Raw genomic sequence first — 21,292 nt, forward strand, 5'->3', positions numbered from 1 at the left:
GAAATCATTAGTAGAATTATTTCTTTTGTTTCTTTAATAATTATTCTCTTAATGTTTAAACAACTTAGAGTTAAATAAGTGGTAACAAAACAATTTTTTATTTAATTATCTAATTTTAGAAACATTAACTATTTATTGGGCAACATTATTTGCCTTAGCTTAAAGTAAATATTTTTTAGATTACACTTTTGAAAATGAGCAGTTTGTTTTTACAAATCTAATTTACTACTACTAGTGCATGTGTTGTATGCATTGGTACAATTTATATCTTGTAAATTCTGATTTAATACTAACTATACTGTGTTAAATTGTTGGGTGTGTGGATGAACATCATCATATATCTCATCAGATATATATAGTACAAACTTGTAATTTAAAACTTAAATCCATCTTAGAATAAGTGTGTGTATATATTATTTTAACCTCTAAACCTAGAGGAGATTCATATGAAAAGTTTTATTTTTTAGTTCCATTTCAATTCATTCAGATAAGCATTTTACACATAATATGTTGTAAAGTAAAGATCACATTAAGCAAAGTTTTAGTGAAAAATTTGTAAATTTTAAATTGTAGAAATTTCGAAAGTACACCTTGGATGGCAATCTCATAGCTCGGCTCCAAGCAAAAGCAGAACTGATTCATCGAGGAATAATTATTGAAAATGCTAAATCAAACAGTGGTGATTCCCCACCTAGTACTGTCTTGCGACCACACACCTTGCTACATCGAACAAAAAAAAAGAGAATAGGCCAGACTCCAGTTGTAGGCCAGCCAAAGTTATTTGGTGGAAGTTTGGAAGAGTACTTGGATGTAAGTATGTTTGAAGTAAATCTCTTACTTTCTGTAAATGAGAGGCCATAATAACTGGATAGATGTAGAATTTGCAATTGATTTTCTTTTTAATATACTTATTTTGAAATTTTAGTGGAATTTTTGTATGCAATTTTATGTTATCACTGTTGGAGAAATAGTTGTTTAAAGAAAAGTTACCAAGTAAATTAACGAGTATCTGCTTGTTTGATACTAAAGGATACATTAGTATAGCATACACAGAAATGATCAGTAGAAAGTGCTGTAATATTTTGTCAAGAAGTAGTAATGGTTAAATCATTTTATTATTTGAGCAGGCAACAAACCAGGAGATTCCACTTATTGTTCGTAGCTGCATACGGATCATTAACTTATATGGTGAGTTGATCATCTAGCCATCCATAGTTGCTTTTATTACTTATCAGACCATGTATAGCATTTTATGTTAAATTATTAAATATGTATTATATAGTATGTTTAACTTTTTTATAATTTACTAAAGTTTTTTATTACTACCCATTAGTACACACCAGAATCAATTGTTTAATTCTTCTAATGATAAATTTTGCAATACCTGTATCTAGTTTAGTTGGTATTAATGGAAAATTATATGTATGAGTAGAATTTTTGTTTGAAACCTTGCAATACAGGTTCCTTAGAGTTAACTCATTAAAAAAAAAAAAAAAAGGCTGGGCATGGCTAGGTGGTTAGAGTGCTCAACTCATTCAAATTTCCATCAAACAAAACATGCTCGCCCTTTCAGCCATGGGAACATTATAATGTAATTGTCAATCCCACTATTCGTTGGTAAAAGAGTAGCCCAAAAGCTGGCAGGAAGTGGTGATGACTAGCTGCAAAATTCAAAACAAAAAAGGCTTCAGGAATGAGGTAGAGAACAAAATTCTTACATCAAATAATTATGGTTGCATTTCTGAAAAAGACAGATTATGGGTTATGCATTTAGAATAGGTTGATAAGGTTGTTTCCTTTCAAGTATAATTGTAGGTAACTGTATTTACCCATTAGCCAATAGCTTTGATTTATTTAAAACATTTTGGTTGGTTTAAGCCTCTTGGTGCATTTCTTTGTGTACTTATCTACGTGTTTATAGAAAATGAAACAAAATAAATGAAAATGAATGCAAGAATTTATTAACTATGTTTTTCTATAGGCCCACATTGGGAAACTACTAGTAATAACATTTCTATTCAGTTAAGCTAAATGTTTTTTCTTTATATGTTTGAATATTTTAATTGGTTCATTTTTCTTTTACAACCTAGGATATAAATTATCTTTTGAAACTGGGACTTGTCTTCAGTACAAGGAGTATTATAAAATGAAACTTGTATATTAAATCTATGAAATGTATTTTAACTGAGATGTAGATATAAAGATAACCAGTGGGTTAAAATAAAAAGGATTTCTTGAAGGTGACACTAAAATATAAATGTTGAATGAATATATTAGATAAATAATGCAGTAAATTTTAAAGATCTGTTGCTGTATGTTTTTTTATAATTATTAAAAATTAAACTTGGTTCTTGGAATTATTTTAAAATGAAGACTTGTTTATTAAATAACCAGTTGCATTCTGATTAAAATAGAAATTATTTTTTCACTTTTAGGCTTACAACATCAAGGGGTGTTTCGAGTTTCAGGATCCCAAGTTGAGATTAACAATTTTAAGGAAGCATTTGAAAGAGGTAGGGTCAGAATGAAGTCAAGTTTTATGCTTAAACAGTTAAAAAGTGATAAAAATAATTAATTTTTATTTGATAAATGTGATTGGTTTACAAGAAATCAAAAATTATCATCCATTAATTGAACTATTAATCCTCTGTTGCACATTCTACAATACTTGATATTCCTCTAATGTATGTTATAATGCATAGTTAAACCTTTCTTGCTTAATACATATAAAAATGCATCAGTTCTGTAGTTGAATGTTCTTATTTCCAGTAATTGTATAATTCACTGTTTGTATGTGTGTGTACACATGCAATATAGACCTAATTCAAAGAAAACATTTTTTTAACATATTGTCATAATGTGTGCAGTAGAGGATTAAACTTAAAAATATTTGAAGTATTAAAAGTAACCTAATTTTAGTTACATGTAACTTATTGATAGTTTAAATATTTTGTCAATAGGAGAGGATCCTCTCGCGGATGTTACAGACACAGGTGATATTAATTCTGTGGCAGGAGTGTTAAAGCTATACCTCCGAGAACTACGGGAACCCTTGTTTCCAATTTTCTTCTTTGATCAGTTGGTAGAAATAAGCCGTAAGTTAATTGATGCTGCAGTTTTTCCTCTGATTTGTGAATAATATGAAATGTAAAGTTAAAAACAGATGTGCTTAAAACAGTAATTTAAGCAAAAGCTTGATAGCCTTTTGCAAGATAAAGGCTTGTTTTTTCAGGTGCCTTGTACTTCAAAGTTATATATTATGTTTTTTATTTATTTCTTAATATTAAACACTTTACAATATCTGATTTACTTCTAGTTTTATTAAGAAAAATTTAATTACGAGAACAACTCCTATATTTAAATGATTCCATACTAGTTCTACAGTTTCAGCCATATTTAGACCTTTTATTTAGTGAATTTTTTAAACTGCACTAAACATTTTATTTCATTTCTGAAGTGCGTATTTGTGTATAGAAGGCATATTAATGCTAGAAATAAATGACCTTACAACACCAAAATGTTGTTTTTAATTAGATGTATATTTTATTTATTAGTTTCTCATTTAATCAGTTTTTAATGTGATGTAAGAGCCTGTCTTTACAAAAGTGTTCAGTTTTATTTTTTTATCCTGGAAAGTGTCAGCATGCTCTTGTAATTGATTTACAAAAGTATATTATTGTCAATAATACCAATTTTCTGTCAAAAAACAAACAAAAAAACTAATTGTTTCAAAGCTTTTCACACCTACATTTTTAGGTTATTTAAAAACTTTAATTAAACAAATATGCATTTTTTAAAGAAATAAATAAAAAAGAACTGTCTTAATTTTATTTTTGCATTTAAAATTCTAAATTATTTTTTCGTGAGGTTGTTTTTGATTTTGAAGTGATGTGTTTTATTGTGGGCTTTGTATCCAACACAAAAATATTTGTATGGAGAAAGAAATGGATTACATAAAACTAAAATTCAGTATATTTTTCCAAAAGCTAAATTAAAATTAATTTTAGTTCACAACTTTTAACAAAGCATACCTTGAGAATCTTAACCATGCAAAATTGAAAAAAAGTAAAAAATATCAGAATTCTAATAGGAATTTTTCTTTCTTTTCTCAGAAGTGGAGTCAAAGCATGAATTTGTCACCAAAGTTCGAGATGTCATTGCTAGTTTACCAAGAGCAGTGTTTGTACTCCTCCGTTACTTGTTTGCCTTTCTAAACCAGTAAGTTGAAAATGTTGCATGAAATTACAAATATTGGAGGAGGTCATCTTTATTAGCTTAATTTAAGTACAAGTCTGCAGAAAATAACTTTCAAATATTGACCTTTACAGGATTAAACCTCGCATAATAAAAATAAATCCCCAAATCATTTAATTTGTGTGAAATATCTTCATGAATATATAGATTAAGGAAAAGTTCATAAAACTGGTGGAGCACAGAATCTTAACATCTTTCTAAATCATTTGGTATTTCATTGTTACTAAATTTTATAAATCCTTTTTCTACTTCTTTGTGGAGACTCAACAGGCAGTTGCTGTACATTCTACAAAGTTTCATCATGAATACTCTGCCTAAACAATCTATCAAAGCAGTATTGTTTTATTTTGTGCTACTCAACTGGTTTATTTCTCTGTATGCAGCATTTATCATTGTTTAAGGATGAATATTTCATTTCGGAGAGAGTAAGGAAAACTTTGCATTGAGAATTTTTACATAAAAAAAACAAAAAACGTTTTCTTTAAATGCATAAACCCATAATTAAGTTACTTAATTTTATTTCCCACTAAGACTTGTTATTCTTAGAGGTCATAAAGTTTTTCTATAAAACCTAAAATTAGTCAAATTTTAGTAACTTCATGATTTATAGTGTTTTATTGCTCAAGCTATTTAGGTAGTGCAAATATAAAAAAACAAAACAAAACTGGTCAGTTAACTTGCTAAACAGCTTGAAATTCCATTGAATGTTCAGTTAAATATCTGTTTCTTGTTGTAATGTTGTGTACATATTTTTCTAATTTCTTGTTATTTCTATACTATACATTTTTAATCAATGAATTAGTAGAATAAATTACTTTATTTTCCTTAAGATTAAGAACCATTTGATGCTGGAAACTGAAGGAATGTTTTTTGTTTTTTTTAAAGACAATTTGAATTCCTGTGTTCTAGAGTTAAAGTGCAATCTAGGTAGCATGTATCAAATTATATTCTGTAATTTCTGCTAGTGTGTCAGAGTTCAGTGATGAGAACATGATGGACCCCTACAACTTAGCTACTTGCTTTGGACCATCTCTTATGCCAATACCAGATGACAAGAACCAGGTCCAGTATCAAAACTTATTTAATGAACTCATTAAGAACATTATCATCTATCAGGATGAGATCTTTCCTACAGATGGTGGCATCATATATGAGAAATACATCAGTGCTGATGTACCAGATGAGAAGTGAGTAGGTTTGATAAATCTTTTACCATTTAGATACTAAAGTAGACAAATGAGAGTTAATATCTAAAGAACACATTACTAACAGTATTAAAATGTGTATTCACTGTTCATTGCACTATTGAGATTCTTTTTTTGCTATTTCTCCTTAATATTGTTTAACCCTTTTGGCACGAGTTTGGTCTCTGGGACCGACCTTGTAACCATTTTGTGCTTATCAGATTTTTTTTATTACATCTTAAGGTTTGTTAATGTTTTTCTCATGCATTATTTATTTTTACGTGTTGCTTATTCAACATCCAAAGTAATTTTTATTTTAAGACTAAAAATACTTTTATGCATCAAAAGTTTTTACATATCTTTATAATGTCCAGATAGTTAAACATTTCTTAAAAAAAACTTTATATATTTTATATGTTACTTTCACTAACAAATATCTAATGGTTTGATCAGTTTGACAGATCGTGTAACTACCGTAAATATAAATTGTGCCTTTTTCGTTCTAGAGTAACTACAAATTGTAACACAAAAACACAAATGTTAGACTAAATAACTTAAACCTCATGATAGTATACATATATTTATTATACTGACCTTTTAGCCATGTCTGGCTAACAATACAAAAGTGTATTGACATGATATATATGCACTCGTTACTGTATCCAAGACTAACTATCCTTTACAAAGTGACCTGTCTTGGATGTGTTTTAGCAGACTGTTTTGTAAAACAATCACATTTCACTTATAATACATATATACATTAATACGATTTACAAATATGTTTTTAAACTTGTTTTTCTCAAAACATAGAACAGTAAATAAATAAAGAAATAAAGCTTTCTCTTCTAGTTATGATGACCTTTGATTTAGATGCTGCTTGTCATAGCTTTCTAAGCTTTCTTAATAATTTTTTAGATTTAATATATTTGAATAACCAAAAAATTCTAAATTACCATATCATTATCTTAAATATTCATTGTAATTTAACAAGTTTAATAAGTAAGATGTGTTTGGGTCTTAAAAAGAAATTTTTGAACAGGCAAAAAGTCAATTTACCAGGTAAGTTGAGTCTTTATCCTGTTTGAAATTTCTTTTTTTTTTCAATCCAAATACAGCTTAATAAAATTGATAAATAGTAATGGAATTATATGATATTGATATAGTAATTTGTTTTTTGGTTATTCAAATCTGTGTGTGTGTGTGTGTGTGTAAAACCTAAATATTTTGTTTTGCATCCTCCATGCACAACATTTTTTAAGGCTTAGCAACCTACAACACACAGGTACTTAGTACAAAAGTCATAAATAGAATAAATAATTATTTGCTTTACTTTACTTACTGTTTTATTTTTTAAGAAAAATAAATTTGAAAATTTGTTTGGAAATAGTAATAATGTATACACGTATATAACATAACATAAATGTCACTATTTTACAAAATACTAGTCCACTAAAACACAGCCAAGATAGGTCACTTTGTAATGTTAATTTTATACTTTTGGATACAGTAACATGAGTGCATGTGCACTGCATCATTGTAACTTCTGTGATGTTAGCCAGCAATGACTGAAAGGTCAATGTAATAAAAATAATAAATACATATAAATGTACAATGTTATGACATTCAAATCATTTTGACTTAACATTTTTCTTTTTGAGATGTAATCTAGTTATTCCAGAAAGAAAACAAAGTATAACTCATATTTCTTTCCCAGTCTTTCATGATGGTTATGAGATCGGTTAAATCTACCAAACATGTACAGAGATTCTGATTTGGTTGTGAAAATAACAAAAAATTTTAAGTTTTTCTTTAAAAAGCATTTGATAATTATATGGAGGTTAGATAGATTTTACATGTGGAATCTTAAAATCTTCTGATGTATAAAGTATATACGATTTTAATATGAAAATTACTTTGTATGTTGGTTAGTCGAAATTCTGAAAGAAGAAAAATGTATGAGAATATTTAACTCAAAAACCTAATATTTTGTGGATGAAAGCCTCATAACATTTACCAATAACTTGCAAAATTGTGTGAACATATGCCTACATTATCAAAAATCATAGTATAATTACTCTTATAGTCTCAAGCTTGGTGGATTCCACCCAACTTGTAATGGAAAGGTTAAGGCAACTAATGATAACAGTATATTGCAGACTGCAGTTTTGTTGTTTGAAAGTTTTTAATTTGTAACCAATAGATTCAATAAATGTTTTCAGTGATGTTGGAGAGTCCCCTGTGGATCACAACTTGGATGATCCTGATACACTGGACAGTTATGAAGCTGATATTCTTCCCAGTGAGGATGGTATGTTTTTAGTAATCTGTTACGATATCATCATTTATATATTTCTCATCAAACTATAGGTTTGGCAGGGCCAACTGTAGCTGGATTGTAAATATCAAACTTTGTAGTTAGTGACCCATTATTCCAAATACTCTGCCAAAGCTGTTTTATAAGAGCCATGGTCAAATATTACTACTTGATCAGACAGTAGAAGCCCAAGAGTTGTCAGTGGATGCTGTTAACCTGTAGTGTATAATTTCAAACTTAAGGATAGTTATGTGTTAATAAGATTTGTAACCTTGTATGAAAACTAAAAAGAGTAATTGCTTTACATCACATGAAGCCTGGTATGTTTAACATATTCAAGATAAGAAGAAAATAATTGATTAAAATTATTATAAAACATTTTTTTAAGTAGGTTTGTACCAGTTGTTACAACTTTTTTTTTCATAAAAAATACAACAGGTCACAGATTAAATGCTATGTTGCCATGTTTTGATTTGCATTAAAAATTTAATATAAGAGTTATTTCCTTGATTTAAAAGTAACTATTAAAGGAACACACTTGAATATCGATTTTTGTGAGTCGTATGGTATGTTGAATGAAGCATTGGTTAAAATTAGATGTTTCATACAAATTAGGAACTCAAGTTACTGATATTAACAAGCTAGAATATAAAATAAAAAACCTCATATTTTTTTATTTTGCTTAGATATGGCTTATGCACTGAATCAAATATAGTTGCCCCATTCACCTCCTTCCATTTTTGGAAATGGTCTTTTTATTTTAATATATGACATTTATTAAAACCAGTGAATAACCAATCAAAAGCTTAAATGTTCCCCTTTTAATCTGTTAAAAGGGCATCACAATCTTTTGAACCAAGATTTCAAAGAGGTAGGGTAGGTAGGTTGTGTCTTTAGTCTGCTCGAAGTTTCTTTTTTTTTACCTAAATATATAGCTTAATTACTAAGCTTGATAAATTATAGTGGAATTCTGTGGTATCAATAGAGTAGTTTATAATTTTTTGGTTATTCAACCGTGTGTGTTGCATACATATAGATTTAAAAAAAAAAAATTTGCATTCCAACACACGAAATTTTTAAAAATTTTTAAAAGGTCATAACTAGAAGAGAATTGCTTTCTTTACTTCTTTATTTATTGTTCTATATTTTAAGCAGGATAAGTTTTGATACCTTACTTCTAAACAGTAGTAATCTGTATACATATGTAAAAATTGAAATGTGTCAGTATATTACAAAATGCTGATCTACTAAAACACAGTCAAGACAGGGTCACTTTAGAAAGAATAAAGGTTAGTTTTATATTATTAGATATAGTAACATGTGGGCATGTGCACCTTGGTAATGCAAGTTATACAGTGTGAGCCAGACATGACTGGAAGGTCAATATAATACAAATATGATAAGTATATAATGTTGTGATGCTTAAGGTACTGAGATTAAAAATTTATATTTTTATGTTATAATCTGTAGGCATACTAGCACAAAGAAAAACACAATATATATTTATCTTCTAATTTTTTTATGATGGTTACAAAGTTAGTGAAATTGACAGACCCCACATAGTCAGGGTAGAGAAAATAACAGGTAAATATGAAGTCTTACTGAAAACAAATGTTTAAAATTTATTTAAGAGATTTGTAAATTACATAAATAATATCTGATATTTTACAATCATAACATGAAATCACTTCACTTGTATTAGTAACAAACAGACTCAATATTTTTTCAAATACATATTTGATAAAACACTTCATTTACATATCTGATTTTTTGTGCAAAAAAATTGTAATTTTTACTAAAAGTCCATTAAATTTTGTGAAGATACATGTACTGTACTAAATGTTACAATACAAGTACTTAAAGTCAGCAAATGTGTGTATTATACTGAACCAGTTGCAAAAGAGTTAACCCAAACCAAAAGGTTAGGGTAGTAACATGCTAGTGAACAATTTCTACTGCAGTTTTACTTGGTTAAATAAACTTTTGTTGTACTTGTACATAGAATAACATCTGCTGGTGATTTTTGGAGACAGTCCCATTTGCTTACATGTGTTTTATGTTATTTAGCAATAACCTTTATAAAATACGTGAAGTGTATTTGTGTAATGTATTATTACTTCTGTGAAATAACATCAAGTGTTTGTGAATGACTTAAATGGGATTATACTAGCTACACACCTTAAAGGGCAAAGCATCAAGAAAGGTTATTAGCCCAAATATTTATTGTGGCCCTATTGTTTACTTCAGTTTTTAAATAACATTATAGTTTAATATTAGGAACCTTGTTCTGTTTAGTCATTTTCAGCACTGATGAAGTTTGGATATAGCCCAACTTTCTTTAGGTTTAAAAGAATAATGACTGTCTGTTCCTTCCAGAATGTGAAGTTCTGGAGGCTGTAGCACAATGTTCTTTCAGTGGCCGGACAGATCGTGAACTCTCTTTCAAAGAAGGTGATACTGTACAGTTATTTAATCAAGTTTCCAGTAAGTGGTGGAGAGGGAGTTTGAATGGGAAAGAAGGACTTGTTCCAGACAAATATGTATTTCTGAAACTTAGGTAAGTATCAGCCATTACTATTTTTATAGAACTATTGTTTAAATACAAAGAGATAAAAGCTTTGTGAACAGTGAAATAAAGTGTAGTAACCTTACTGAAAATTATGTTCATTGAGGCTTTCCATTCATCTACTTTCAGTGTTTGTTCAGAAAATACTTTTGAGTTGACTTGAGACCATATTTATCTGCCTTACTTTACATTATCAGAATGCTGAATATACAACTTTGTACAGGTTTCATAATGAAACATCAACAAGGTGATTGTAATACCAGATATTATTTTCATGCCTAAACACACACAATAAATCATTGGATCATAAGCCCCCAGTTAACTCGGTTCAAGAGAATTGATGTTGCTCATTATGGCAATTTTTCAACTTCTCAGAGTATGGATATGTGAATTCATAAGATTTTCAAGTTACACATTTCATGAAACACATTATGTATTAAAATGTATAAAATATTAATTTTCACTAAAAGTAATGTACAAGATCTGATATTTTAGAGATGAAGACAAAGACAAGCTGAGCCAAGACGGGAGTGAAAAACGTCGTACTAGTAGCAGTAGTGATTCTCTATCAGGATATAGTACTAGTCCCAAACCTTCTATTGATACAAATATACCTGAAGAAGGGACCACAGGCTCTGAATTTTTTCCTCAAGATTCACTTTCAACATTTCCTTCCAACTCTGTGTCCAGTTCTGGGTTCAGTTCTTTACATTCCTCCAATACCCCCATTCGACGTCGCCTTAGTCTCAGTCCAACCACACTACGTAAAGTACAGCTAGCAACAGCTGGTGAGTTTGATCAACCTAAATTAGTTCACTCCAGTAGTGTAGGAGAAGCAATGGAAGGCATTATAAGGGACGAAAACCTTCTTGGGGAGTTTTACTTAAGTGACCCAGAGAGAAAAGGATGGAATAGATTAGAGGCAGACTTGCATGACATGTTATTCAGCTCATCTCATGCAGATATCATTAAGGAAAAGAATAAAATAGATGGATCTAGATCTCGTGATTCTATAAAACAAAATCCCTTTTCCTTATCAAAGGGCACACCAGATCTTGTGAAAGATCTTCCTAATAATTCTCCTAGTCCTGAGTTACCTATAAAAATTTGTAATATGGAAGATGAAGATGATGAAAGACCTTCTTCCCGTTCTAGCATTCAGAGTTGTGAGAGTCCAGAATTGACTACAGCAGAGAGATTTGCAATGTCACACCAGGGTACCTTAAAGAAAGGTTCAGTATCACGTATATCTTATTCTGGCCTTGAGTCAACCTTGCCGGCCAAGGTTTGGGCCAAAACTCAAACCATTACAGTTAGTTTGGATGGTTCAGATCCATCTGAAAAATGTTCGGATGTTTTCAATGTAACAAATGAAATAAGAGATCAAACAGAACAAGATTTTGTGGAATCCTCTCCAGAAGTCCCTTGCAAACCTGTGCATTTAAAACAGGACCTAGATATGCCAAAAAATTCTGCAATTGAGCAAAGCTCACAAGCTTTGTATGCTAAAGGTATTTCAAATTTCAAGCCTCCAACTAAAGTAAAACCTCCTGTGATGAAAAAACCCACAAATCCTTTATCAATGGAGCCTGCTAAATTCCAACAAAAAGAATACAAGCAAACCTCATGTTGATTGGAAACTGATGTGTTGTCCAGATCAGGTGCTGAACAAAAAAACTAGTAAAATTGTTGTTCCTTTTTTGAACTTTTGAGTTTAAAAACAGTTGTTTTTATAAACATACAAACAGTAGTTTGTATTACAAGACTGAGAAGTTTGAAAGAAAACAGAGCCAGTGAGTTTTATTGTGCAGAGGTAAGGCATTGACATAAGTGATATTTCTGTCCAAGGATACAGGGGCTTAGTGAAGCTCGCCTCATCAACAAATACATTCAAATTAAAATTGGACAAAATTAAGAACTTTATAAAAACAAAATGTTACTGATTTTTAGATGTTTCAATTTAGCCATGAGTGGATCAATCAGTATTTATACCTTTGATGTAAATAGTTTTAATGTGATTGTAACAATGCCCAAATTATACTTGTCATAAACACTCATCATGGAGCCTTGCCATCTATTGAAAAGTATCAGAACAATAGTTAGTTATGGCAGCCTTAAACTTGGGGTGAATGTGAATTCTTATTGACTCTCCAGTATATTAAGATGTATACAGTTTGATTATTGGATGTTGCCCAATTGGATGAGCAAGACTTTAAAACTGTTTGCAGAATCACTTTTATTATTACTTTACAGATAGTGCAGGACAGATATAAACCTCTGTCAAAGTTTTCTTTCCTGTGTGTAATTAATATTGATGCTTTTTGTTAAATGATTATGAGCCAAGAGTTTTAGGGAAATTAAGTACTTTTATATAATCTGGATATTTTAGTATTTGAGTAAATCATCATAGAGGTAATTTTTGGTATTTTGTTTAATACTAAAAACTCAGTACAGTGACTAAAATAATCTTACTATGTAGCATTGTAAACCTTGTACAGATTTTCTGTTGGGAAATTTATTATACTCTATAATGTAGAATTTATACAAATACATTTACCTTGTATGTAGTAGGTTCAATGGCACCAATCTTTATTTAGAGTATCTCAAAAATGGCTACATTTTACAGTCTAGTAAAACTTTCTGTAATAAGCACTTGTTTGTGTACAGTTGAGAATATGGTACTGAATACCTCATTTCTTTATATTTTGCAACTTTTATTTCAAAAAATATTTATTACCATCTTGTATGTCAGCTTCTTTGCAGGACACACATATCAACTACTCATATTTTTGTGGTTCTATAAGATTTCTCTAAAGTATGAAAAAATTGATGCATCATTTATGTTCTTATCCCTGCCATTCAGTTTAGAATGGAAGACCTCTCTGTATTTGTTATAGCGAAGTAGTGTGTTATTATGGAGTTGTTTTCGAACAAGGTAGATGTGGTATTTATGTATGTTTATATAGTAATTTGAGAGAAATGTTTGCCTAACATATTCCATAACAGTACTTTATAAATAGACAAGTGTGAGGCAAAAAATGGTTGGTTGGAAAATTTCAAAAACTTTATCAATTTGTAGATGCTGAAATCTAGGAAAATTACAATGTATTATCATAGGTTATTCACATTTGTAGTATTTTTTGTTTTGGCTAAAGCAATTTGAAAAAAGTTGAACAATTTTTGTTTTAAAGGAAAGGAAAGTACAATAGTTTCTTCAGAAGGTTTTATTACCTTTAAACAGATACTAAAAATAGCAGGACTTTGAGTCTGTTGTAGTGCAAAACTAACTCTTAAGGAAAATCTTTCTTTACATTGAGCATAACTTATTTTTCATATTTAATAGAGGAAAGTACCATGACTTTCATCTGATCTTTGAAGGTTATACTGTGGTCAGCAAAACCTCCTAAAGCAATTTTCTACTGTATAAACAAGCTACATATTCTATGAAAATGGTTAATTGGTGTCAGTTTTAAAATAATTTTGCTTAACTGGTAACTTTGATGTATTGGTGTCCAGTTTGTTGCCATACTAGTTGGTCTAGTAGTTTGCAAAAATGAAAAGTGTAAGGTAGAATTTATAACCAGTTCATAAAATGTTTAACAGTGTGTTGTTTGTTGTTTGATGGTGACTTCTAATACCCTAACTAATGATAAAGAAGAAAAGACAATTAGCATCTTTACATCATATTCAAGTTTATTTTAAAGTGTGAAGGTTATTAAGAACCCATTAACATAAAGCTGTCATATCCAGCCTTTTTTCAACTGCTAGTTAAATATCAAAAACAAATGTAATGAAAGAAAATATTTCCAGATGAGAAGTGTCATGTTAATAAACTGGGTACTTAGAAAACAGATTGTGAGTCACTTGTTAAGTTTTTGTTCTCTTATGACATTCTTTTTATATAGTGGGAGGGGGTAGACTTTGTATAATTTAGAGAAGATTTTAAAAAATTTTCAATTTGTATTTGAATTGTTTTTTTACAGGTCTCTGATAAATAAACAGGTGCTTGTAATACCTATTACTGTGAATTGCTTTTTCCTAGTATTATTTAGAACAGTGAAACTGTATAAACATATGTGCTTATATGTTGGTGGATATTTTAAACATAATCCATGTACAACAACTGCTACATGATGTAAGTATATCATTTGCTCTTTGCAGGGAACTCCAAACAAAATATACTGTTAAAGACAATGTTAATTAAGTTAACATAGGGGTAGTAAGTCTGTACCAGATAGGTAGATAGTTTGGTTTGAATTTTACACTTAGCTATACAATGACTATCTCATTTAGTACTGATAGACAAAACGAAGGCAGCTAGTCATCAACACCCCACAGTAAGCAAGTCGTGTACCCTAAACACCTAATTGAGGGTCCATTAGCCCACACCCAGTTCCAAACAACTGTATTTTCACATTATCATTCTTAGCACCAAAATCAGTTAGTAAAAAATTTTAAGTACATTCCTCACTTCACACCATCTGGAATTTAAAAAACAAAAACTTTATTCAAAGATTATTTACCAGATACATAGAAAGAAAACACTGCTGACTTCCGGCACCATAAACTATAAAACCTGGGAATAAGTTTAACCTAAAAGACTAATAATGACTGGATTTGTTTTGTGCATAATAAATTTAAGATGAAATTTAGTAATTACTATGCTCGAAGCCATATGTTTCATCTCTCACTGAATGAAAAACCCAGAGTAAAGCTTTTCTTACTAAATAAATGAAACTTGCACCCTAAATACAGGTTCTTAGCTCAAGTCTAAATAACGATTTAAGTTGTCACTATTGTCTGTGAAGTGTAGCACAACAACAATGAAATGCATAATTGTTTTTAACGTTTTCACTGACAATGTGTAATAGACTTTACATTCTCAGAGGAAGTTTCAACTTATTTGAACTAAAGTCATCACACTCAAATAAACATAGGGTAGAACAGCATGCACATCTTGACATTTCTTTAAAACTACAGAAAATCTAGAGAAAATACACAAACTTTGGTAACTTCATTTAGACAAAAGAAAAGAAATGTCTACTTGATGTTCACCTTCCAAAACTACAACCTTCATCATAAATGCATCTTACTCTATCTCTGTACTGTCATGACTGAAGTTGTTTAATTTTTAAACATTAATTTCCTATACAACATACAATTGTTTGTTATCCCAGATGGCATAACCATAATTACATATCTGAGTATTTAATACACATCGATGTAACTTTGGGCAATACTTCTTCCTATTATGTCAATGATCAGTGTACTGCTCCTTTTTATTTTCAGTATCTGGAAAGAAAAATCAAAATTGCCAAAGAAGTCAGTTAGGTAGAGAATATTTACTCATAGTATTTGTTACTAAACTCTGTGAAGTCCTGGTTGTACAAGAAAAATTAAATCTGTCATGCAGAGCAGTTATTAGAAAACAAAAAACACCAACAGGTTTACAAGAGACCAGTTATTATTTTATAGGTGTTTTTTTTTCTTCATTGAGCTTTTATTTCACTAGACACATAAAACATTGCTATGATTTTTGAATAACTACAAGCACACATTCTGCAAAGTCTGACATACACGAAAGCATGGAACCACGTACCTGTAATAATTAGGTTTAAAAGGTCCAGCTTTGTTCAGTCCCATGTATTTAGCCTGTTCATCTGTTAATTCAGTCAGGTGTGCATCAAAACTAGGAAGGTGAAGACTGGCTACATATTCATCTGTTGAAGAAAACTATTATTTCTAATACAAATTTTACGTTTTTCTATCAACAATAACAAAGAAAACTAAGGTGCAATAAAGCTCTGAAATAAACAAACAAGGTGCTGTTTATTTCTTTATCAAGTTAGAACTTCAGCACAAACGTTTTTTACATAATTACTGGTGCAGCTTTAGTAACAACTTACACCCTCAGTAGTAGTTACAATGAACATCAGAGTTCTGCTATAAATAGTTTACATACAATAAACAGACTGACTATTTACAACAATTAAATGTGCCTTGTTTACATGAATCCCTGTTTTGTAATGAAATGGTGAAGAATAACCAAGTAAAAGTACAAGGTTATCTACAGGTCTTCTTCCATCCCCTCAAATATACAAAAAGAGGGACTTGCAAGGATCATACATAAAAGTAAGTATTGGAGATATCCCACATAATTCAAAAATTAAAAACTATTAATATGGGATAGAAATGTTTAATTCTTAAGAATCATACATTACCTAGCCCTAATGTTTGTAAAAAATGTATAAAACAGAGCAAGCATCATTATGTAATACCATTTACAGATAATCCTGTGTAACAAATTAAAGAATCATACATAATCCAGCAAGCCAAGTTCAGCTTACTAATTTTGCTACACTTGAATATGTCCCAGAAAAAGTTAAGCATAAGTATAACTGATCAAAATACCACAGCAAGCAACAACCTCCAACAGACCACTTACCCATCTTCTTTGGAAGTAAGTATACATCACTTTTATATCGACCATTGGGAGCATTGTACAGTTCAATCAGAGCTAGGGCTTGTGAGGCTGCTGTTATTGAAACTACAAAAGATGGAATACTGGAACAGCTCAGATTCACGAGTCTACCCTAAAATAAAATGTTTCAAATTATTGAGAAAAGGTAAAAAATTTTCCTAATATATAGATAACTACAAACAAAAAAATGATCTAGTGTAATGAAGATTTAAAAATATATTTTAAACAATGGAAATGAAAAGGAGAAAAACTAATTTATAATGTCATTCAAAGGTTATTTCATTCACACTATATTTAGAATTTGGAGTACAGTGGTGGGACCACTTGATAACAAGTTTAATATCTTAGATATCCGAGAAACATTTTAAAAAAGTAATAAAAATCAATACATTAATGAAGATGAAAATATTTAAATAAAGCTCAGAAAATATACAAGTACAAGAAAACCTTTGCTGTGAACACTCAGAATGCTGAACATTAAATATATTTCTCATAAACAGGACTATTGTGTAAAAAGTGATATTATAGCAACATGAAAAAATACCTAGAAAGGCTGAAGCTCTTTCTTAAAGCAAGATGAATACTTATTCTTATATTCAATATGTTATTTATTATAGAATAAAACATTCTGTAAATTATATAATTATAAAAGAGATAAAATTCACTACATGGACTTTGCTATAGCTAGTTCAAAATTTCTCCTACATCAACAACTAAAACTTCTGAAAATCAAACAGGCAAATTGTACACGTACACTTGAGTATATATTTGAAAGTTTCCTGAAAATGGTGGAGAATGTTCCACCAAAGTATGTAGTTTTTACTTTTATATTGCTTTTAAACTTGTACAATAAATTATTGTGCATTTTTAAAAACACATGTTGTAAACTGATTTTATTACATTGGTGTACAAAAACTATCAGTGGAACATACTGGTCAAGAAATGCATTAAAATTACCTCTGCAATAAGAATAATCCTCTTTCCATCTGGCCAAATAATGTGATCTACTTGCGATCGAACTTTTTCCCAAGTCAGATCAGGTGTTCGTAAGCTTTGCTTGGAAAATGGAATTGGAAAAAAAACATTATGATACATAATGAATAAAAAATTAACAATATTTACAATTTTAGTAAACAACTAAGCAAATATTTATTGGTTAAAAATAGCAAATAGTGGACTCAAAAAAGACAAGTAATAAACAACTTTTTTCATTAGTAGATTTATAAACAAATAAAGCTAGTAGTAGTTACTCTTCTCTCACACATCAAATTTTTATTATTTTTATATTTTTTACTACATTACACATGGTGCAATCCAAAAGTTTCTACTCCAATTTTACCAGAATAGTCTAAAATATTTGACTCATCCAATCCAACCCAATACCACATCAATTTACATTCTAGAATAATCCATGTCCCTGTAGATGCAACTTTGTCATTAGTGACCCATGTTCTGCATGATGTAGCATAGAATTATTAAAACAATCTTGTTATCAGTTGTCTATGTATGTTACATGTGATGTAGCATAAGAACTACTACACAAGTATTGTCATTAGTGATCTATGTTACACAGAATGTAGCATAAAATTACTAAAATAATGTTGCTAGAGACCCATGTTACACATGATGTAGAACAGGAAAAACTTCACCAATCTCCTTTGTAAAAGTGATCAAAATCGTTTTCAATGCTACACTATACCCAAACATACCAATCTCAATACTGCAATAACCCACATTACAGGTAGTGCAGTCCAACACCTACCACATCAATTTCAGTGTTGGAATGACCCATGTTACAGAGGATACAACCATTCTTCATCTTATCGATATGATCTCTGGTCACTACATTCTTGTTTCCTGCAAAATTAGTTCACCATCACATCATTAATTACATGTACAGCTGAGTATTTTATACATCCAGATTAAATACACCACTCTCAAAGTTGTTTGTATTCATACATGTATAAAGAAATGTTGTAGAAGAATAAAGAATTTATTTAAAACCAGCTGAACTATAAAAAAAATAAACCACATGTATGAGAACTTTAATAGTTAAGGAAAAAATCCTCTTTTACTTTAATTAATTTTTGTTAAGATGATATTCCACAAAATCAAGATTGCAATATACATTTACATATACAGGAATTTCCTTAAATAGGCTTATCAGTATTCAACTTCATCTGATGTCACAAATATTTAAAATTGATACAGTGGAAATGACACCATTTTCATTTTATGGGTGTGTGTATAGATGTAAAGCAGCATCTACTTTCATTACATACACACACAATAGGATATTATTAATATATTAAAGCAATATAACATAGACTACCTGTTGCTGTGATAAGAATGTCGATGTTCCTAATGACTTCTGTGATTTTTACTACCTTGAACCCATCCATACTATATATAAAAAACAAACAAAAAGACAAACTCAAAATAATGCTATACCTATTAAAAATATATTCTTCAAAATGGTACCATAAGAAGCTTTTCCCATCTAAATGCTATATCACATTATTCACTAATAATATGATGAACTAGAACCATACAATAAAATTCAGTAAATATATACCAACTACTAAAAACTACATCTACCAATATTCACATGATGAACTGTCTGGGAATTATGTTAAAAATAAGTTAAAATTAAACAATTATTTTTCACACAGAAACTATCAATTTCTGAAAACTTTCCAAGACTAATTTTGTAAAGTTACATTACAAAAATAAAGTATGAAAGAAATTTCTACATAATTATTACTAAACCAAGCCTTACCAAGCTTGAAGACCACAAATAGGATCAATCTCTGTTACATAAACAACTGAGCCCATTCCTTTCAATGCAGAACAACACCCTTTGCCCACCTGTAACAAAAGACATGTTAATTTTGTTTTTGCAATCCAAATTGGCCCAATTTGTGATTCAATTTTACCCTTGCATAGCACAAATTGTGACACAATTTTCATCAAGACAAACATGCAACCTAAATTTGAATTTTTCTTTATTTTAGATGCATAATTTATAAGATTATCTTTGTAAAGTTCATAAGAGTAAGCAATATTCATTTGGTGATAAACATATTTTTAAGGTGTTTGCCTTAAATTACAGATTCTTTTTAAGGTTTTAGAATAAGGTCTGATTTTTATTTTGGAAGATATACACATTTTATTTTATAGAAGAATAGAATATGTGAGTAAGACTAGTGAGGAAAAGCAATGTACAATAACATTTCAATATTCACAGAAATAACAAATATAGTATTCAAGCATTGAGAGCATTTATAGCCTTCTGAACTCTTTTTATAATTAAAGCAATCTGACATAGTATTTTTGATTGCATATACCAAAGACAAAGTGTCTGGTGCAGTGCTATGCTAATTTCTTCAACTGCTATATAAAATTATTTTGTGTAGAATTGTTACTATGGGAAAATATTGATATAACTATGCCCTGTTATGAGACATTTAAATTTTTTCTAATTTTAGCTAAAAATTATTTTTAATTTAGGAATGTCTCTCAAAGTATTCACAGTTTAATAAGTAAAATAAAACAATTCTGAACTTATCAGTTAATAATTTATCCACTTAACAATCATAAAATCAAGACAAAAACATGAAAACTTACAAACTGTTTTTATCCAATGACCTACAGTAAAAATAAACTATAAACAGGAAACATCATTACTCATACATGTTTAGTTAAACTGTAATATATATCATAGAGTTAGTAAACCCTGTATGTAGGGATAGCCAAGGTACTCAAGTTAAAAAATCAACAATGACACAGTTTTGTCTTAACCTTTTTTGCAACATGTCAGGGCTCAAAGGTCATGTCATGATGTTTGTTGACTTCCATTCAAAATTTTATTGAGCTACTATTTTTATGAATTTATGTTAATAAGTTTGAAACCAAATTGCAGATTACATTTCAAACATTAATTTTATATATAAGTTAATTTCTTAATTTAAAAGTAAATATTAAAAGAACACATCTAAATACAGATTTTAGTGGGTCATATGGTATGTTGAATACAGCACTGTTTAAATTAGATGTTTGTGATGTCAAAATACTAAATCTATAATTCTGTATGAATTATGAAGTCAAATTACTAATATTGACAAGTTAGAATACAAAATAAGAACCTCTAGTAGAATTCTGAAGTATCAGTGTAGTTATTTGATTTTTTGGTTATTTAACTGTATATATGAAACCTAAAAATAATGTTTGATATCATCACGTGCAAAAGTTTAAAAGATGCCCAGCAACAACCAAATACAAAGGTCATAGCAACAAGAGATAACTATTTGCTTTATTTCTTGATTTATTGTTCCATATTTTAAGAAAAATAAGTTTAATAATTTATTTCTAAATAGTAATAATCTACATACACATATAATGTATAGTAATTGAAATGGAACTGTATATTACAAAATAGTAGTCCACTAAAACACAGCCAAAACAAAGACAAGGAAGACTAAAGGTCAATTTTG

The 21,292-nt window shown here is 29.5% G+C and overlaps 1 protein-coding gene and 1 pseudogene across 6 annotated transcripts in view; one reads left to right on the forward strand and one right to left on the reverse strand.

Annotated features, from left to right (window-relative positions):
• LOC143239990 (SLIT-ROBO Rho GTPase-activating protein 1-like) overlaps nucleotides 1–14,336 on the forward strand; it is a 124,759-nt pseudogene extending 110,423 nt beyond the window's left edge. Inside the window, exons 10-18 of the transcript XR_013021493.1 lie at nucleotides 574–810; nucleotides 1,128–1,188; nucleotides 2,436–2,513; nucleotides 2,961–3,095; nucleotides 4,113–4,218; nucleotides 5,220–5,441; nucleotides 7,658–7,746; nucleotides 10,129–10,309; nucleotides 10,814–14,336. The product of XR_013021493.1 is annotated as an SLIT-ROBO Rho GTPase-activating protein 1-like (transcript). The remainder of the gene's footprint in view (nucleotides 1–573; nucleotides 811–1,127; nucleotides 1,189–2,435; nucleotides 2,514–2,960; nucleotides 3,096–4,112; nucleotides 4,219–5,219; nucleotides 5,442–7,657; nucleotides 7,747–10,128; nucleotides 10,310–10,813) is intronic.
• A 464-nt stretch (nucleotides 14,337–14,800) lies between these two features.
• Nucleotides 14,801–21,292, reverse strand: part of LOC143239991 (adenosylhomocysteinase-like 1) — a 61,101-nt gene continuing 54,609 nt past the window's right edge. For all 5 annotated transcript variants that reach the window (XM_076481727.1, XM_076481729.1, XM_076481728.1 and 2 more), the window contains 7 exons: nucleotides 19,579–19,667; nucleotides 19,132–19,202; nucleotides 18,562–18,656; nucleotides 17,757–17,855; nucleotides 16,764–16,911; nucleotides 15,918–16,038; nucleotides 14,801–15,610 (listed from right to left, as the gene is read on the reverse strand). In XM_076481727.1, coding sequence (XP_076337842.1) covers nucleotides 15,604–15,610; nucleotides 15,918–16,038; nucleotides 16,764–16,911; nucleotides 17,757–17,855; nucleotides 18,562–18,656; nucleotides 19,132–19,202; nucleotides 19,579–19,667 — 630 coding nt within the window. In that variant the 3' untranslated portion in view covers nucleotides 14,801–15,603. The remainder of the gene's footprint in view (nucleotides 15,611–15,917; nucleotides 16,039–16,763; nucleotides 16,912–17,756; nucleotides 17,856–18,561; nucleotides 18,657–19,131; nucleotides 19,203–19,578; nucleotides 19,668–21,292) is intronic.

Source organism: Tachypleus tridentatus, chromosome 13 (genome assembly GCF_004210375.1).
Source record: "Tachypleus tridentatus isolate NWPU-2018 chromosome 13, ASM421037v1, whole genome shotgun sequence".
Taxonomy (NCBI): Eukaryota; Metazoa; Arthropoda; class Merostomata; order Xiphosura; family Limulidae; genus Tachypleus; species Tachypleus tridentatus.